Below are 15,267 nucleotides of genomic sequence, written 5' to 3'. Positions count from 1 at the left end.
GACACCGCGGGGACCACAGCCCGTCCCCGTGACCGCGCCCGCTCCATTGGCCGCAACATGGAGCCCGCGCCCTCCCTCACGCGCAGGCCCCGCCCCCCGGCCCCGCCCCGCCCGTCACGCGGCGCCGCCCCTGCCGCCCGCGCCGGGCGGCCCCGCGGCCCTCGCGCGGCCTGAGGGCAGGGCCGGGGCCGGGGGTCCCGGCGGTGCCGGGGGAGCCGCCGCCGCCGCCGCCCCGCCGGTAAGTGCCGCGCTCCGGGCCGCGCTGCGCCACCGATCCCTCCGCGCCGCGTCCCCGCCGGTAGCCCCGACCCTCCCCCACCGCCCCTCGCGTTCTCCCGGATCCTCCCCAAAGTTTGGCAGCGCGGCGAGGGCAGAGGGAAAGGCCGGGCTGGGGGAGCGTCCCCGTGTGGGCTGGGGGTCCCTGAGGGTCGCCTCGGCTGCGTTTCATTGTTACGGTGCTGCTTTTTTGTTGCTTTTAAACCTTATTTTTCACGTTTTATTGCTCGCAGCTCTTTGCCCTGGCTGCCCTTTATTTAATTTTTAATATTGAATTTTTTATCCTTCTCCAGCCTTCCCTCCGCAGCAGTGCCGGTGCTGACGTGGAGCTGGAGAGAAATGATTCCCAGAAGGAATTTTTGAAATCCTGCCTCTGTCTTATGCCCTCCCTTGGCTATTTTCCTGTCCAGGTGCAGGTTTGGGGTCATTTCTCCCCCAGTTTTCCAGCAGCCCCTGTCCAGGTTCAGGTTTGGGGTCATATCATTTCCAGTTTTCCAGCCCCTGCCAGGTGCAGGTTTGGGGTCATTTTTCCCCCAGTTTTTCAGCAGCCCCAGTCCAGGTTCAAGTTTGGGATCATTTTTCCCCAATTTTCCAGCAGCCCCTGTCCAGGTTCAGCTTTGGGATCATCTCATTCCCAGTTTTCCAGCCCCTGTCCAGGTGCAGGTTTGGGGTCATTTCACCCCAAATTTTCCAGCAGCCCTGTACATATCCAGGTGTGGGCATTTCTCCCTCTATCCAGGTTTCTCCAGAGTCTTTGGAGGCACCAGTGGGACAGGTGAACGTGAGGAGTTATCAGCAATCCCAGAATTCCAGAATCATGGAATGGGTTGGGTTGGGAGGGACCTTAAAGCCCATCCATGCTGATTCCAGATCAATGTAGATGCAGAGGAATAAAAGTAAACCTGGAGTTGTGGGTTTGCTGTGGGGCTGCAGGAGCAGAGAGCATAATTTGGATGTATTTTTAATTTGGGATCTCTGGCTAAACACCTCGGGAAGGTTTTCTGGCCTCCTGTCAGTCAGAGCTCAGCCCGAGGCATTACAGCTTGGGAGCACATTAGGATTTTAATGCGTTTAATTTCTCCAGCCTCACCTCTGCAGAAGAAACATGATTATAATTGTTTCATTTCTCCTGTTCCTGACAGCAATCCAGGGTCAAATTTCAAACCTACCTCTCTGCTTCCGGGATAATCTGATCAGGGGGTTCACAGTGGGTGTTTTTAAGGCGATTCTCTCTCGCTGGACAGATTATTTTAAAAACAACTGAAATCTTCTATTTAAAAAGCCAGGGTGGTAACCAGAGTGGCTTTTTCTCTGGAGGGCTGTGTCCTGGTTTGGCCTCCCTCAGGATGCTCTTTGGAGAGCTGGGAGGGGGTTTGGGAGGTGCTGGCTCTCACTTGAAGGTAGCCAGACCTGATCTCCCTGGAGACAAAAAATCTGGGAGGCTGCAGGGTGTGGAGTGAGGAGGTGCAGGGCTCAGACCTGCCTGTCCCCAGTGGAGATGTGAGCTTTTCCTGGCCTGGCAAACATTGAAGCGACATTTTGGATTTTGGAAGTGGAGGGAGAGCTTGGAGGCTCCTGCGGCTGCTGGTGGAGCTGTGCTGCCGTGTGCTCACCTCTGCCCTCTCTCTCGCTGTGCCTCAGGTCGGCGGTGATGTGTCCATCGCAGCTCCCGGTGCTCCGCGCTCCCCACGCCGCCGCTTCCAGCTAGATCCACGCCCGGCGAGCTGCCATGGAAACGGGCAGCCCGGAGGAGCGGGACGGAGCGGAGCAGCGGCGGCAGGAGGGCGGGGACGCCCCTCCCGACAGCGCCAATGGCTCGGTGATGGCAGCCGAGCCGCAGCAGCCGCCCTCCGGCAAGCTGAGGAAAACGGCCTTCAAACTGTTCGGGGGCAAGCGCAGCATCTGCACCCTGCCCAGCTTCTTCGGCGGCCGCGGCAAGAAGGGGCTCAGCAAGTGCAAGACGCACGAGGGGCTGAGCAGCGCTGCCGGTGACAGGGGCGGTGGCACGGGGCAGGAGAGCCCCTCGGGGGGCAGCAGGGATGGGCAGCACGCTGCCCTGGCCAGCTCCCGCAGCGCCCAGCTGGCCACCGACAGCAGCAGCCGGGGCGAGCTGGGCCAGCAGGACAGCTCTCCCCCCGGGAGTATGGAGGGCTGGGACAAAAAGCCCAGCGGGGAGAAACCCTCTTTCCCCAGACCCAAGAAAGGGCTGAAAGGGTTTTTTAACAGCATCCGGCGGCACAGGAAGAGCAAGGCTGCCGAGAGTGAGAAGGCGGAGCTGCCCGAGTGGAGCGGGGACGCGGAGGAGTCCGGGAACGCGGCTGGAGGGGGAGTGCAGAGCCAAGAAGCTGCGCAGGGCAGGGCAGCGGGGCCGGAGCCCGAGGGCACAGCCAGCCCCGGGGGTGACTCCAGCTGTGGCCAGGCCCCCGAGCCCTCGGGCCCCGCGGCCGAGGGAGGCGGCCCCGAGGGTGACACCGCGGCCGTGCCGGGGAACGGGGACGTGCCGGACTCCAAACCAGAGGCAGAGGCTGCTGCCTGCGCCGAGTTCGACCGCCAGAGTTTGCTGCTGGCCTTCCACCCTGACTTCATGGATGGCGAGCCGCCCTGCCTGCACTCCGGGGAGCTACTGAGCCTCATGCTGGGGGACGTCACCTCCCTGAAGAGTTTCGATTCCCTGACGGGCTGCGGCGACGACATCGCCGAGCCCGACATTGCCGAGAGCAGCGTGGCTGTGGAGCGCGGCCGCGATGCCGCCAAGCGCGGCTCCTGCCTCGTCACCTACCAGGGTGGGGGGGAGGAGATGGCCATCCCCGAGGAGAACGAGGACTACCTGCAGCAGGTGTGGGACAGCAGCGTGCCAGGGGACAGCAGCTACGGTGCCCAGGTGTCCAGCAGCAGCCTGGAGACGCACGCCTCGCACGAGGCCCACGCCCACCCCTACATGGACGGTGTGGACCTGCTGACGCCCCAGAGTGACCAGCAGGAGTCTGCCCCCAACAGTGACGAGGGCTATTACGACTCCACCACGCCAGGGCCGGACGATGAGGCTGGAGAGGAGCTCAAGAAGGACAGACTGCCCCGGGACAGCTACAGCGGCGATGCACTTTACGAGTTTGATGCCCTGATGAGCCCCTCTCATGGGGAGGAATCTCTGTTTGAGGGCAAAGTCCCACACCAGGGCATCTTCAGCTACTTCATGGACTTCTGCCTCCCTGCAGAGAAGAGCCTGATCCAGCAGATGATGGATCAGAAAAGAGGGCTGATGGAAACTGAAGAAGAAGGGCTTGCAGCCATTCAGAAAGAGCTGCTCTACTGGGAGCTGCAGAGGGAGCCTGTCCTGAAACGCCTGGATGTGTCCAGCAAGGAGAAGTGTCCTCGGGAAAAGCAGTGCATTGAATGTAAAAGCAGAGCAGCCAGCTCCATTGGCAAGGGTCAGAGTGGCCTTGGGAGCGAGCAGGTGGCTTCACACACCCCGAGCCGGGCTGTCAATGGCGAGGTCACGGTGCCCAGGGCTGAAAATCCAGAGTGGAGGGATTTCCCAGGGCCCCTGTGTCCGGAAAACTGTTACAACAGCCAGAAAGGCCCCGGGGGTTGCCTTATTCAGCTGACAAAGACCACGCCGGGGTTCGATGCAGAGCTGGACTGTGGGATGTTTGGGGACCCAGCCCAGGCAGGGATGTTCCCCGGGTTCAGGCTCCCGGAGCAGGAGCACGGTGCAGGAGAGCCCCAGGTGGGCAGCGAGCCCGAGCACGCCGTCAGCTTCTCGCAGGCTCTGGTGGAGTTCGCCAGCAGCGGGACCCTCTTCTCCAGCCTCTCCGAGAGCCTGGGCAGCTCCGCCTCCAGCTCGTCCTTCACGCAAAACCTCCCCGCCCTCCCCACCATGGTCACCTTCGACGTGGTGGACGTGGAGCAGGACGGGGAGGGGGAGTGCGAGCAGCACCCGGAGCTGACGGCGGGCGAGGACATCGCCGAGCCCTTCGATGATGGCTACGGACAGAAAGAGTCCTTGGCTGAATGTGACGAGAGAATGTCCCCGGGCTTCTCCCCGGGCTCCTTCCAGAGCTGCAACTGGGGTGTGGCCAGCCTGCCCCGCCACCTGCGCCTGCACGGCCTCAGCCCCTCCCTGCCCGCGCCGCTCTCCGTGGACAGGAGGAGCCGCTCGCTGGACACCGAGAGCCTGGAGCTGGAGCTGGCCGAGCCCCAGGCTGCCCGCAGCGGCCCCCAGCCCTGCCGCCTCTGGGCCCGGCGGGAGGCTGCCCGGAAGGACTCTGCCGGGGCCAGGAGGAGCAGGAGCAAGGAGGAAGGCGAGCCCCTGCAGCACGGCACCTACACAGCTCTCGGCGGGGTGGAGCTCTGGGTGGAGAGCGTCTGGGAGCCCCCAGAGGCAGCAGGCACGTCTCCTTTCCTGCCTCTGGCCATCGGGGAGGCTCCGGAGCGGCGGCCCCAAGAGGCAGAGCTGAGCCGGCTCCCAATGCGCCCCTCCAAGCTCCCCCTGCAGCCCGAGGCGCGGCGGGGCTCCCAGCGCCCCCCCGGGGATGTCCCCAGGCTGTCCCGTTTGTTACCGCTGGGAGAAGCGGGGCTGCCCCCGAGCTTTGCTTTCCCCTCGGAGCACCGTGCCAGGGGCAAACCCGTGGGCATCGCCCAGGGCGTGCCACAGCACCCTGGGGACAGCGCTGGGGACAGCCAGAGCCCCCCGGAGCCCCTCAAGGGCAGGGCCACCCCGGGGCACGGCCGTGGCACCGTGTGCAGTGTCACCGATGCTGAGTAGTGCAGGAATGTCACAGTGTCACCGTGTTACCCAGCCCGGGGGCTGCAGGAATGTCACCGTGTCACCGTGTCACCGAGGCTGAGAATCTATAGGAATGTCACATGTCACCCAGCCCAGGGGCTGCAGCAATGTCACTGAGGCTGAGCATCTGCAAGAATGTCATTGTGTCACCGAGCCAAGGGGATGCAGGAGTGTCACTGAGGCTGAGCATCTGCAAGAATGTCATTGTGTCACCGAGCCAAGGGGATGCAGGACTGTCACCTGTCACCATGCTGAGGCTGCTCTGAGCAGCAGGGGAGGCAAAGGGAGGGACAAAACCAGGAGCAGTTTGGGGAGAACTCGAGTTTGATCTGGGCTGATGCTCCTCTCCTCTCCTGCAGCCTTCCATGGCCTTGTGGATGCTCCAGTGGGGTTTGGAGCTGCCTCCAGGGTTCCTCCATCACCACTGAGGCACTTGGAGCTTTTCCAGCCCTCTCCAACACCCAGTGCAGCAGCAGAAGCTGGGGATGGACCTGCTGCTGGTTTGAGCAGGACTGGGGCTGGGGAAACAGGCCTTGGGCAGACTTTGAGGGGAATGGGGCTGTTTTCTTCTTCTGGGTGAAATGTTTTGGTTCAGACTCACTTTGAATGTCTTCCACCCCAGGCTCAGTATGGGGAGCTGGGAGGAAGGGAGCTGCTCCTTCAGAACAAGGGGAACTTTGCAGCAACATTTTTATTTATTTGGTTTGTCCTTGCCCCAAAGCAAAGCAGGAGCTTTTGTGTGAGTGCTGATAACGTCCTCCAGGTTTAGTTTCAGTTTGCTCACAGAGATGTGCTGTCCATGGTGTCCCTTTGAAGAACAAAGTGTTGGTCCTTTCTTTGTTGTGGTCTTTTTCACGGTGCAGAATTCCTGGTGGAAACCTTTCCCTTGCTCCTGGCCTCTCCAGGGCCATGGGGACAGGGAGGAGCCTTTGAAATAAGCTAAATTTGCATCCTGCCTGTAGCTGTCAAGTGGCAGATGCTGTTACTTTCTCAAAAGGAAACTTTGTGGCTTTTTAATTTAATTTTTTTTTTTTTTTTTTTTTTTTTTTTTTTTTTTTTTTTTTTTTTTTTTTACTGTTGTTTTCCTTTGCATAAAACCACAGGAGGGAAGTTTTGTGCTCCTTGGAATTTGGGATGGACCACAGATACATTGGGCTCCACTCCTCCTGACTGGAGGGAACAAAAAAAGCTGGAAGCTGCTGGAGGTTTGGGATTTTTTTCTTTTTTGAAGGAATGTGGAGGAGGGACACAGGCTGAGGGGACAGATTTTGTCCTGTGAGCTCTGTTCCAGGTCCCCTCTGTGATCCCAAAGCCCAATCCATGACACAAAGCTGCTTCCTGTCCTGTCCAAGCTCTGTGTTCTAATTTAATCCCATTACCAATAATTTTTCTTTCCCCCCACCTCATTGCCCTTTCTCTATTTTTCTTTGCAGCAGAGTTTGTAGCATTCAAAATAATAATAATAATAATAATAATAATAATCCCAAAGTGGAAATACCAGAGTTTCACCACATTTGTGGAGTGAGGGGTGGCTCTGCCTGGGTCACCCTCCTGCTGCTCTCCTGCTCCACATGGATGTGGCTCCATCAGCTGCTCCCTGCCATCCCTGCATTTCCAGGCACAAGGAGCTGGTTTTGGGTTTAATGGGGTTTTTTTCCCTCCCAAGCAAAATGAGATTTTGATATTCCTTTTGAGAAGAGATTCCTTCTGCTCTGCCCTTGGATATCTGGGAAGGAGCAGGGGGAGGCAGGGCCAGGCTTGGTTCAGCCTCTGTGTGTGATGTGATCAGAGCAGATCCATCTGTGCATCCACCTGGATTTTTCCCTATTTTCCTGCCAGGAAGCTGCTGTGCCATCCTCCCTCATCCCAGAGAGGATTCCCTGGGACACACCTGGCTCTTGGTGCCACTGCCACACCCAGGGAGAAGTGGTGAGCCAGGACAAGGTGGGACAAGGCTGGGAGGTTTTCTCCCCTCATTAGCACAGCTGCTAATGAGCTTTGGATTGTTAATGACCTAATCTCACCCCACTGCCAGCACACAAACCACGGGCACACCCTGTTGGGGACATTGCCACCCCCTCACTGCCCTGGCTGGGTTCAGCCCTTGTTTTATTTCCTTTCAGCGTCTCACCAAAGGCATCTGGAGCTTTGTTCAGCCAAAGTCCTCTGGGGGCTGGGAATGTCTGGGTGCTCAATGAATGTTCCAAGGTGTCTGTAGGGTCCTGTAGAAGGTGGGGAGGTTCAGAATCTGACTTTATGCCAAAGGTTTCTCCTCTTAATTCGATGGGAATCCAACAAGGCAAATATCTCTGGAATTCCAATGAGTTTTCCTAACTTCAGTCACCAATTCTCTGGATTATTGGCAGATTCTGCCCCATTAACCCAAAGAAATGGGAATTTCCAGTGCAGCAATCCAGCCTGTAAATGGTGACTGCACTAGGATTGGATTTCACTGCCTGCTGAGCCACTCTTCCCAAAAACCCCCTCGGGATCCATGGGAACAAAGCTGGGCTGGAGCTGGCTCAGCCCAACACTGCCTTACTGAGGAGCTCACACTGGGCTGCTCCCTGCAAAGGGCTTCCCAAGCAGAAACCAGGCAGAAATAACACCATGTCCTGCCAAAATATTGAGGGAAAACTCGAGGGATTAGCCTTGCCTGAAGTGAGGGATGGATGGAACCACACCAAGAGGTTCTGTGTTGCATTTTGGGGACTTGGGGGGGTTTGCTTTGCTTTGTTTGTTTTTATACACATAAGAAAACGGTCGATTTTTCTCTATTTTTGTATAGTTTTGCATTTTATAATCATGGGGAAATTTTACAGATTGTTCTTTTACTTGTCTGTCTTGTCTTTCCACGTGGTGTGGTTTGTTTTTCCCATGGAGAAAAGGCCATTCCTGCTGCCTGGATCCCACCCAGCTCCTCACAACACACTTTGCACACACCTGAGACATCCTTGACCCTCCTCTGTCACACTCAGCTCTCCCTTCTTTGCTTTTCAGTCTTGTTTTTAATCTCAACTTGTGGATTTTTTGGTGATTTGTCCCTCCAAGTGTTGGAAAAAGCCCACAGGTTTCAGCTGAGGCTTTCCCTGATGATATTATTTTATCTAAAATTGGGGGGCTTTTCTTCAATCCCTGTGCAGGAGATGCTGATGGATGGAAATGCTCTTGGAGAGATTTCCTCTCCCCTTGCTTGGCTTGGATTTTTCCTTAAATAATCCTGGGATGAGCAGAGCTTCTGGAATGTTCAAATCCAGCCCAAAGGAAATTTCCCCCTTTTTTCCCCCCCCAGCACAGGTGGCTATTGTCACTGATTTGGCTCTACATAAATTATTTTAATTAATAACTTGTCACCTAATGGTGCTTTTAAAAGTTTTTCTGCATTCACATTCCCTCTGCCCTGGAATTCTGGGCTTCCTCTTTTCCTGCTCTTCTCAGCCACCCCAAATCTCCATTTGAGTGAAGGGAGAAATTAAAATCCCAAAAAGGAAATAAGGAATTGGCCCTTCCTTGTCCTTGGCTGCCCCATCCTGCTGCCAGGTGACCAACCTGGCTGAATTTATTTTGGGTTTTTTTTGGTTTTTTTGTTTCCTTCCTGGTCTCATTGCTACTAGTCCTTTCAAGTTTTTAATGTATTGATTGTGTTTTAAAATGAATGTTCCTTTCACTGAATTCTAATGAATAAACTGCAGATTTTTAGAGAACATTGGATTTCACTGCTGGTTTGGTGTTTTCATGCTCATTTCATCCTTGATTTCATGTTTTTCTTTCCCTTCCTCTCCTGCCTGTTGGTTATTTGCCAGTGAGGTGGAATTTTCCATGGTAGGAGGCAACAAAGACCCTTTGGAACAGGGTAAGGCTCCTCAAACCCTCCTGAACTCTGGAAAATACCCATCCCTGAAGGATCCAGAGGGAGATTTTCCCTCTTCTCTGGGCTCCAGCAGTGGCAGGGAGCAGAGATTCCCTGCCTGGGACATCCCTGGGATGGGAGGGATGATTTTCTCTTGGATCCTGCTGGATGTGTTCCTCCCAGGATTTCCAGACACATTGGAACTCATTCATTGCTTAGAAGGTGCTGCTGTGTCCATGTGCTTTTTGGTTTTATTTTTTGGTGGATTTTTACAAGATAAATTTTTTATTTCTCATTTATGAGGTTTATTTCTCATTTTATGAGATAGACTTTTTATTTCTCATAAGTACAACTTGGTTTTTTTATAAGAATAGATTATTATGCAAACTAATATTCATTCTTAGAATTTTTTTCTTACAGGCTAACTGAGCAAGGCCTGATTTTATAAAGCTTTTCTTTGATAAAGTTTGGGATGGGAACACTTCAAACCCTCAGCTCTAATTGCCTCCTTGTAAACACAAATTGACAATTTGCTGCTGACAAATTCCTGCTGACAAACCCTGCCTGCAAGTTGGTGATCACAGGAATGCATCTCACACTTTGAAGTGTTGCTTTTGTTCCCCTTTTTTTTAATAAATCCAAAGTGATTTGAAGAGTGCTGACACAACAAGTTTGGGTTTGTGGCACTGCCAGGGTGCCCAGAAATGGCTCTGGCGTGGCCTGGTCACCTTTGTGTCACCCCTGGGGCAGCTGCTTTGGTTCCTTCTCCCTTTTCATGGATCAAGTGGAGCTTCATCCCATCCCAAATCCCATCCCAAACCCCATCCTAGATCCTGTCCCATTCCAAATCCCATCCCAAATCCTATCCCAAATTCCATTCCCAAATTCCATCCCAGATCCTGTCCCATCTCAAATCCCATCCCAAATTCCATTCCCAAATCCTGTCCCATCCCAAACCCCATCCCATTCCAAATCACATCCCAAATTCTGTTCCAAAATCCCATCCCAAACCCCATTCCACATCCTGTCCCATCCCAAATCCCATCCCAAATTCCATTCCTAAATCCTGTCCCATCCCAAACCCCATCCCATCCCAAATTCCATCCCAGATCCTGTCCCATCCCAAATTCCATTCCCAAATCCCATCCCAGATCCCATCCCAAATTCCATTCCCAAATCCCATCCCAGATTCCATCCCCACCTGATTTTCTGGGGTCAGTTCCAGCTGGTGGCTGGGACACCCATCCTGGGGACTGTCCCCACCCCACATTTTTGGGGTCCCTGGTTCCCCCCAGCTCAGCCCCAAGCTCCAGCCCCCCAGGGCAGCCACATCCCCACAGTGCTGCCGGATTATTTCTAATCCCTCTATTTTTAGAACAATGCTGAAATCTGTTTAATGCTGGAGGGATTTGGGGAAGAAAAAGACAAACAACAAAGAAACAAGAGTAGTTATCTTCCTGATGCAGGAGCTGTCAGTGAAGGGGGTTTGGGGGCTTATATTTAGTTTTTTTGGGGGGTTTTATTTTGTTTTTTATGCAGGATGTGTTGTTGAGTTGTATTTGTCAGAGGAGGGAAGGAGGAATTGAGTGGAAGGAAAAGATCTGAGGGGTTGCTCTGGCTGTTCTGGGCATGGAAAATTTCCCAGCAGCTGTAGCAGCAGGATCAGGTTATCCTGCTCCCCAAAATCTGGAGCTGGTCTGGCTTTCCCCAGGCAGGGGGAGCTCAGAGCACCCAGGAGAGCTCAGATTTTGGGAATATCCTTTGGGAACAGTGATGGGAGGGGCTGCAGGAGCTGGGGACCCACCTAGAAGGGCTCTGAATCCCAAATCCCAACTCTGGGCGGGGGTTGGGCTCTGAATCCCAAATCCGAGCTCTGGGCAGGGGTTGCATCCATCTCTGGGGAATTTGGGGCCAGTTTTGGTGCTGGGCTGACCTCTAAGGGAGAACTCTGTTATTGCAGCTCATGGAATCCCAGCATCCCACAAGGGCTTGGCGTAGAAAAACCTTAAATGATGGGCAGGGATCCTTCCCCCGCCCCAGCTGCTCCAGCCCCAGTGTCCAGCCTGGCCTTGGCCCTGCCAGGGATCCAGGGGCACCACAGCTGCTCTGTGCCCTCCCAGGAGCCAATTCCTCCAAAATTCCTCCAATTTGGAGCCAGCAGCCCTGAGCAGCCTCACCTGGGGCCACAGCACAGACCCAGGAGCACATTTAAGTCCAGCCTAGGAGCACATTTAAGCCTAGCCTGGCTCTCCAGCCCTCCCTGGGCTCCAGATCCCCGTGGTTGAGTTGATTCCCTGGTGTGAAGCTGCCTCATCATCCCTGACCTGCTTGTCCTGGCCACCTTCCCTGCCCTGTTCAGTGCTGGGGGTGCCACCCCTGCTGCCCTCCTGTGTCCCCTGGTGCCACCCCTGCTGCCCTCAGATGTCCCCAAAGGCCCCTGAGGGTTTGATGATGTCACAAGGGCAGGGTGCCATGGATAACCCAAGCCTGGCTCTGTTGCTGCTCCCTCCTCTTCCTCCCACTTTGGGAAAGCACAGGAAACATTCCCAGGCATTTCCTGGCATCTCCCAAAGGTCAGCAGTGATTTTCCACCACCCTTTCCCTGCTTCCCTCTGTTCCCTGTGGGATTTCTCCTTCAGTCACTTTTCACAAGTTTGACTCTGCTCTGATGTTGTTTTTTATTTCTCCTTGGCAATACCCCACCCACCACCACAGAGGGGTTTTGGAACCTTCTGGAACTGTGCCTGGGATAAATCCCATGGCATCAATCCCACCAGAGCCAATCCTACCTGGGTGTCCATGCTGAGGGCTGGGTGCTCCCACAAAATCCCACAAAACCAGGTGAGATTGGGCAGAATTCCCATGGAAGTTCCCACAGATCTGAGGACCTTCCTCCTGCTGCTGCTGCTGGGACATGTGAGGCTGTTCCAGCTTTGATCCAGAGGTTTTGTTCCGTTTGATCTGAGCTGTTTGATCTGATTCCTCCCCCCACACTCTGCTGCAGCTTTCCCTGTGTTTTTGTGCAGCCAAGGGAAGTTATTCCATGTGCACATTAACATTGCCAAGGATGTGCTGTTATCTCCCATCTCCTTGCTGGATAAACTATTTGTTTATGATAATAAGATGCCTCTTGGTGTGAAACCAGGGGGAAAAAGTAAAATCTGGAAGTGAGCCAGGCCCAGGGAAGGAGGAGTGCTGCTTTCTGTTGTTGTTTCTTCCAAAACACCCCGAAGAGCCAGTCAAAAACAGAATCCTCCCTGGCGTGTGCCTGTAGATTTTCCTGGAGGTGACACTTGGAGCTGGGAAGTGCCAATGTTTGAGTGCCTGCAGCAAAGCTGGGCCTTGCTGCTCCTGCTGCACATCCCAAATGTGGACCCTGCCCTGGTGGGCTGCTGGTTCTGCCTTGGGGAGGATGGCACATCCTGCCCCACTCCCTCTGGGATTAGTTTATTGCACTTTGCTGAGCTCCATTTGAAAAAATCCCCAGTTTTAACCCAAAGCAGCACAGCTCAGGTGTTTCTGAAGGCTGGAGCAAACCACAGCTCTGCAGGGCCCTTCCCTGCCTGAAGCAAGGATGGGTTTGGGATCAGGGCACCGTGCCCAGGGTGTTTTGCTGGCACACCTCACTGTCAGCCCCTATGCAGAGCCCATTTTCCTCTTCTTGAATCCCCTTATACCCCTGATTATCCTGGAAATGTTTTTTGCTTTCACACAGCACCCTCAGCTCCTTGTTTTGGGAGTTTTGAGGCTCATGAGTGACCTGGAATGAGAAGATCCCTGGATCTGTTGGTTCATCCAGAGGAAGGTTCACCTCTACTTTTCCAAACAAAAACTGCACTACAAATTTCTGGGATCTGAGTCTAGAGGGACACTGAGCTCTGCAGTGGCCACAGAACAGAGGCTGTGACCAGGAATTTTTGGGACCTGATTTATGGACATGACACCACAGCAGGGAACTGTGAAGCCAATGTTCCCAAGGGTGTTATTTGTGATTCAGGGGGTGTCAGTGACCACAGCTCCACAATGGGGGGGCTGGATCTCCCCCTTGGGTTGGGATTGATGGGATGGAATTGATGGGATGGCAGAACCACCCTGCTGGATGAGGGAGCTCCATCCATCACCTGCAGCCACGCCAGATGCTCCTGGAGCAGCTCAGCCCTTCCCTTCCTTCACAAAGCTTTCCTGGGGGTTGTGGCTCCATCCTCCCATTCCAGGAGGAGCTGTCAGGACTCCAGGAAACCTTTCCAAGCTCTGCCTGGGAGTGGTCGTGCTGCTGCTGTGGTTTTTGAGAGTGCTCAGGGGAGAGCCAGGGGCAGGATTTGCAGAGGATTTGTAGCAGCTGAGGGAACTCTCCAAGCTGGGTGGGAGAATCCCCATTGCTCTGAAAGCTTTTATTTCAAATTAGGGGTTTTCTGCATTGTGGGTTTTACCTCCAGGGTAAAAAGGTGAAACTCCCTTGTTTCAAAGCAGGCTGGAAAAATAAAATTATTTTTCATGCTCTCCTCTCTTTTCCTTGCTGGAGCTGCACCATTGCAGAGAACACAGAGGGGATGGACCCTTGGGGGATAATTCTGGGGATGTGGAGATGAAAGGGCTCTTAGCCAGCATCCCATTGTGCTTCCCAGCTCTCTGCAGCTTCCCTGGGGTGGGATGTGCCCTCAGCCCCAGCCCCGGGTGTGTCCCTTTGCTGGGCTAATTTGACAGAAATGTAGATTCTGTCCCCATCTGTTAAACCAGGTGGGGCAGTGACCCTGATCTCCTGGCACATATTCTCTGCTAATGGACCATCTTTAAACCAGCTGGGCAATCATCTTTATCTTCCCACAGCCCATCCTCCCTCCAGGAGATATCTCCTGTTCATGGCCACTGAGTCCCAGGGCATGACTGATAAAATTCCATCATCCCACTGGGAGATGCTCCAGCCAGGGCAGGAGACAAGCCTTTCCTACCCAGACAAAAACTGAGATTTTGGACACCAAGGCACCTTCTTTCCACTGCATTCCAGAGGAAAACCAGACCCTTCCACATCATCCCTGCACCTTCAGAGGAAACTGCACCTTCTCCAGGAGCACTGCTCCAGCTGAACCACATCTGCCACTGCAGGAGGATGCAGCCACCATTGAATGGGACTGCTGCCACCACCCTGACTGACTGACGGGTGTCAACTTGGATTCTGACTCTGGCAGGGTTTGGGATTTTTCTTTGTAATCCTGCATTTCTATTTTAATTTTCCTAGTGAAGAACTGTTATTCCTATTCCCATATCTTTGCCTGAGAGCCCCTTCATTTCAAAATAATAATAATTTGGAGGGAGGGGGTTTGCATTCTCCATTTCAAAGAGAAATTTCTGCCTTTATTGGCAGACACCTGTCTTTCACACCGGGACTGTCCTGGTGGCTGTGCCCACTGTCCCGGTGCTCTGCCAGGATCCCAGCGCTGCTCCGGAGGCTCAGTGTGACTCAGGCTGCAGAAATGTGCCCGGGGCTACTCCTGGCTCCTGCCTTTGGAGCCCGTGCCCATCTCCAGCGAGCTGGGACTGGTCCGGGCAGAGCTGCTGAACTGGGTTAATGCTTCCAGCTCCAAAGCCCAGCCTGGCTCGGGGGGGATCCCAAAAATGCCATCCCTGTGCCTGCAGGCTCTGGGATGAGCTGTGGCAGGACACGAGGACAGCAAAGGATGGACACCAAGGTGGGAAATGGGGATTTGTGCCCCCTTGTGTTGCTGAGGGATGACTTTGGCTGCTCCTTCTGCCCTGCTGGGTCCCAAAAAACCTCCTTGCAAACACAGAAGAGCTCAGCTCGCTCCTCCCTGGAGAGAAAGGAATGAGATTGCAGCAGGTTTGGTGTTAAAAGCTTGGTTCCCAGAATCCCAGGCTGGGGAAGCAGGGAGGATTTGGGTGTTCCCCTGATTTTCTTAATTGTTTCCCTGAGAAGTGTTTGCAGGAGATGTGGTTCAGTGAGTGGATCTCAGAGCAGGGATTTGCTGGGAGTTCAGTGAGTGGATCTCACAGAGGAAGGATTTCCTGTGAGTTCAGTGAGTGGATCCCACCTGGATCATCCCCTCCTGGGCACAGAGGATGTCAGGGCAGGCACTGGGATCCTGCAGCCCCAGCCACAGCTCTCATCCACCCCGTGCTATTAATAACCCCCTGGGAGGCTGCCAGGCCGGAGGAAACTGAGGAAATGAAGTTAATACATGGAAATGTTTCCTTGTTTTCCCACTTGCTGCTCGGGGCTGGCCTGCTGCTCCCTGTCACTGCCGTGCAGCCCGGGTGGTGCCTCAGTTTGGGAAGAAGGGTTGAAGAATTGGGATTCTGGGGATTCCAGAAGGAGAAGGATTATTCAGGTGTGCTGGGG

The 15,267-nt window shown here is 54.5% G+C and overlaps 1 protein-coding gene across 1 annotated transcript; it reads left to right on the top strand.

The window, feature by feature from the left end:
* The first annotated feature begins 93 nt into the window (after positions 1 to 93).
* AMER1 (APC membrane recruitment protein 1) lies at positions 94 to 6,084 on the top strand. Its single transcript, XM_079318969.1, has 2 exons — positions 94 to 238; positions 1,918 to 6,084. Exon 2 carries the CDS (start codon positions 2,006 to 2,008, stop codon positions 5,039 to 5,041), a length of 3,036 nt encoding a protein of 1,011 aa, XP_079175095.1. The 5' UTR covers positions 94 to 238; positions 1,918 to 2,005; the 3' UTR covers positions 5,042 to 6,084.
* The last annotated feature ends 9,183 nt before the right edge of the window (positions 6,085 to 15,267 follow it).

Source organism: Erithacus rubecula (genome assembly GCF_903797595.1).
Source record: "Erithacus rubecula genome assembly, chromosome: 15".
Lineage (NCBI taxonomy): Eukaryota > Metazoa > Chordata > Aves > Passeriformes > Muscicapidae > Erithacus > Erithacus rubecula.
Note: the sequence above shows the minus strand (reverse complement) of the source record. Positions and strands in the feature narration are given on the sequence as shown.

Coding starts and splice junctions, on each gene's coding strand:
- AMER1 (XM_079318969.1), top strand. CDS start 2,006: ATGGAAACGGGCAGCCCGGAGGAGCGGGACGGAGCGGAGCAGCGGCGG.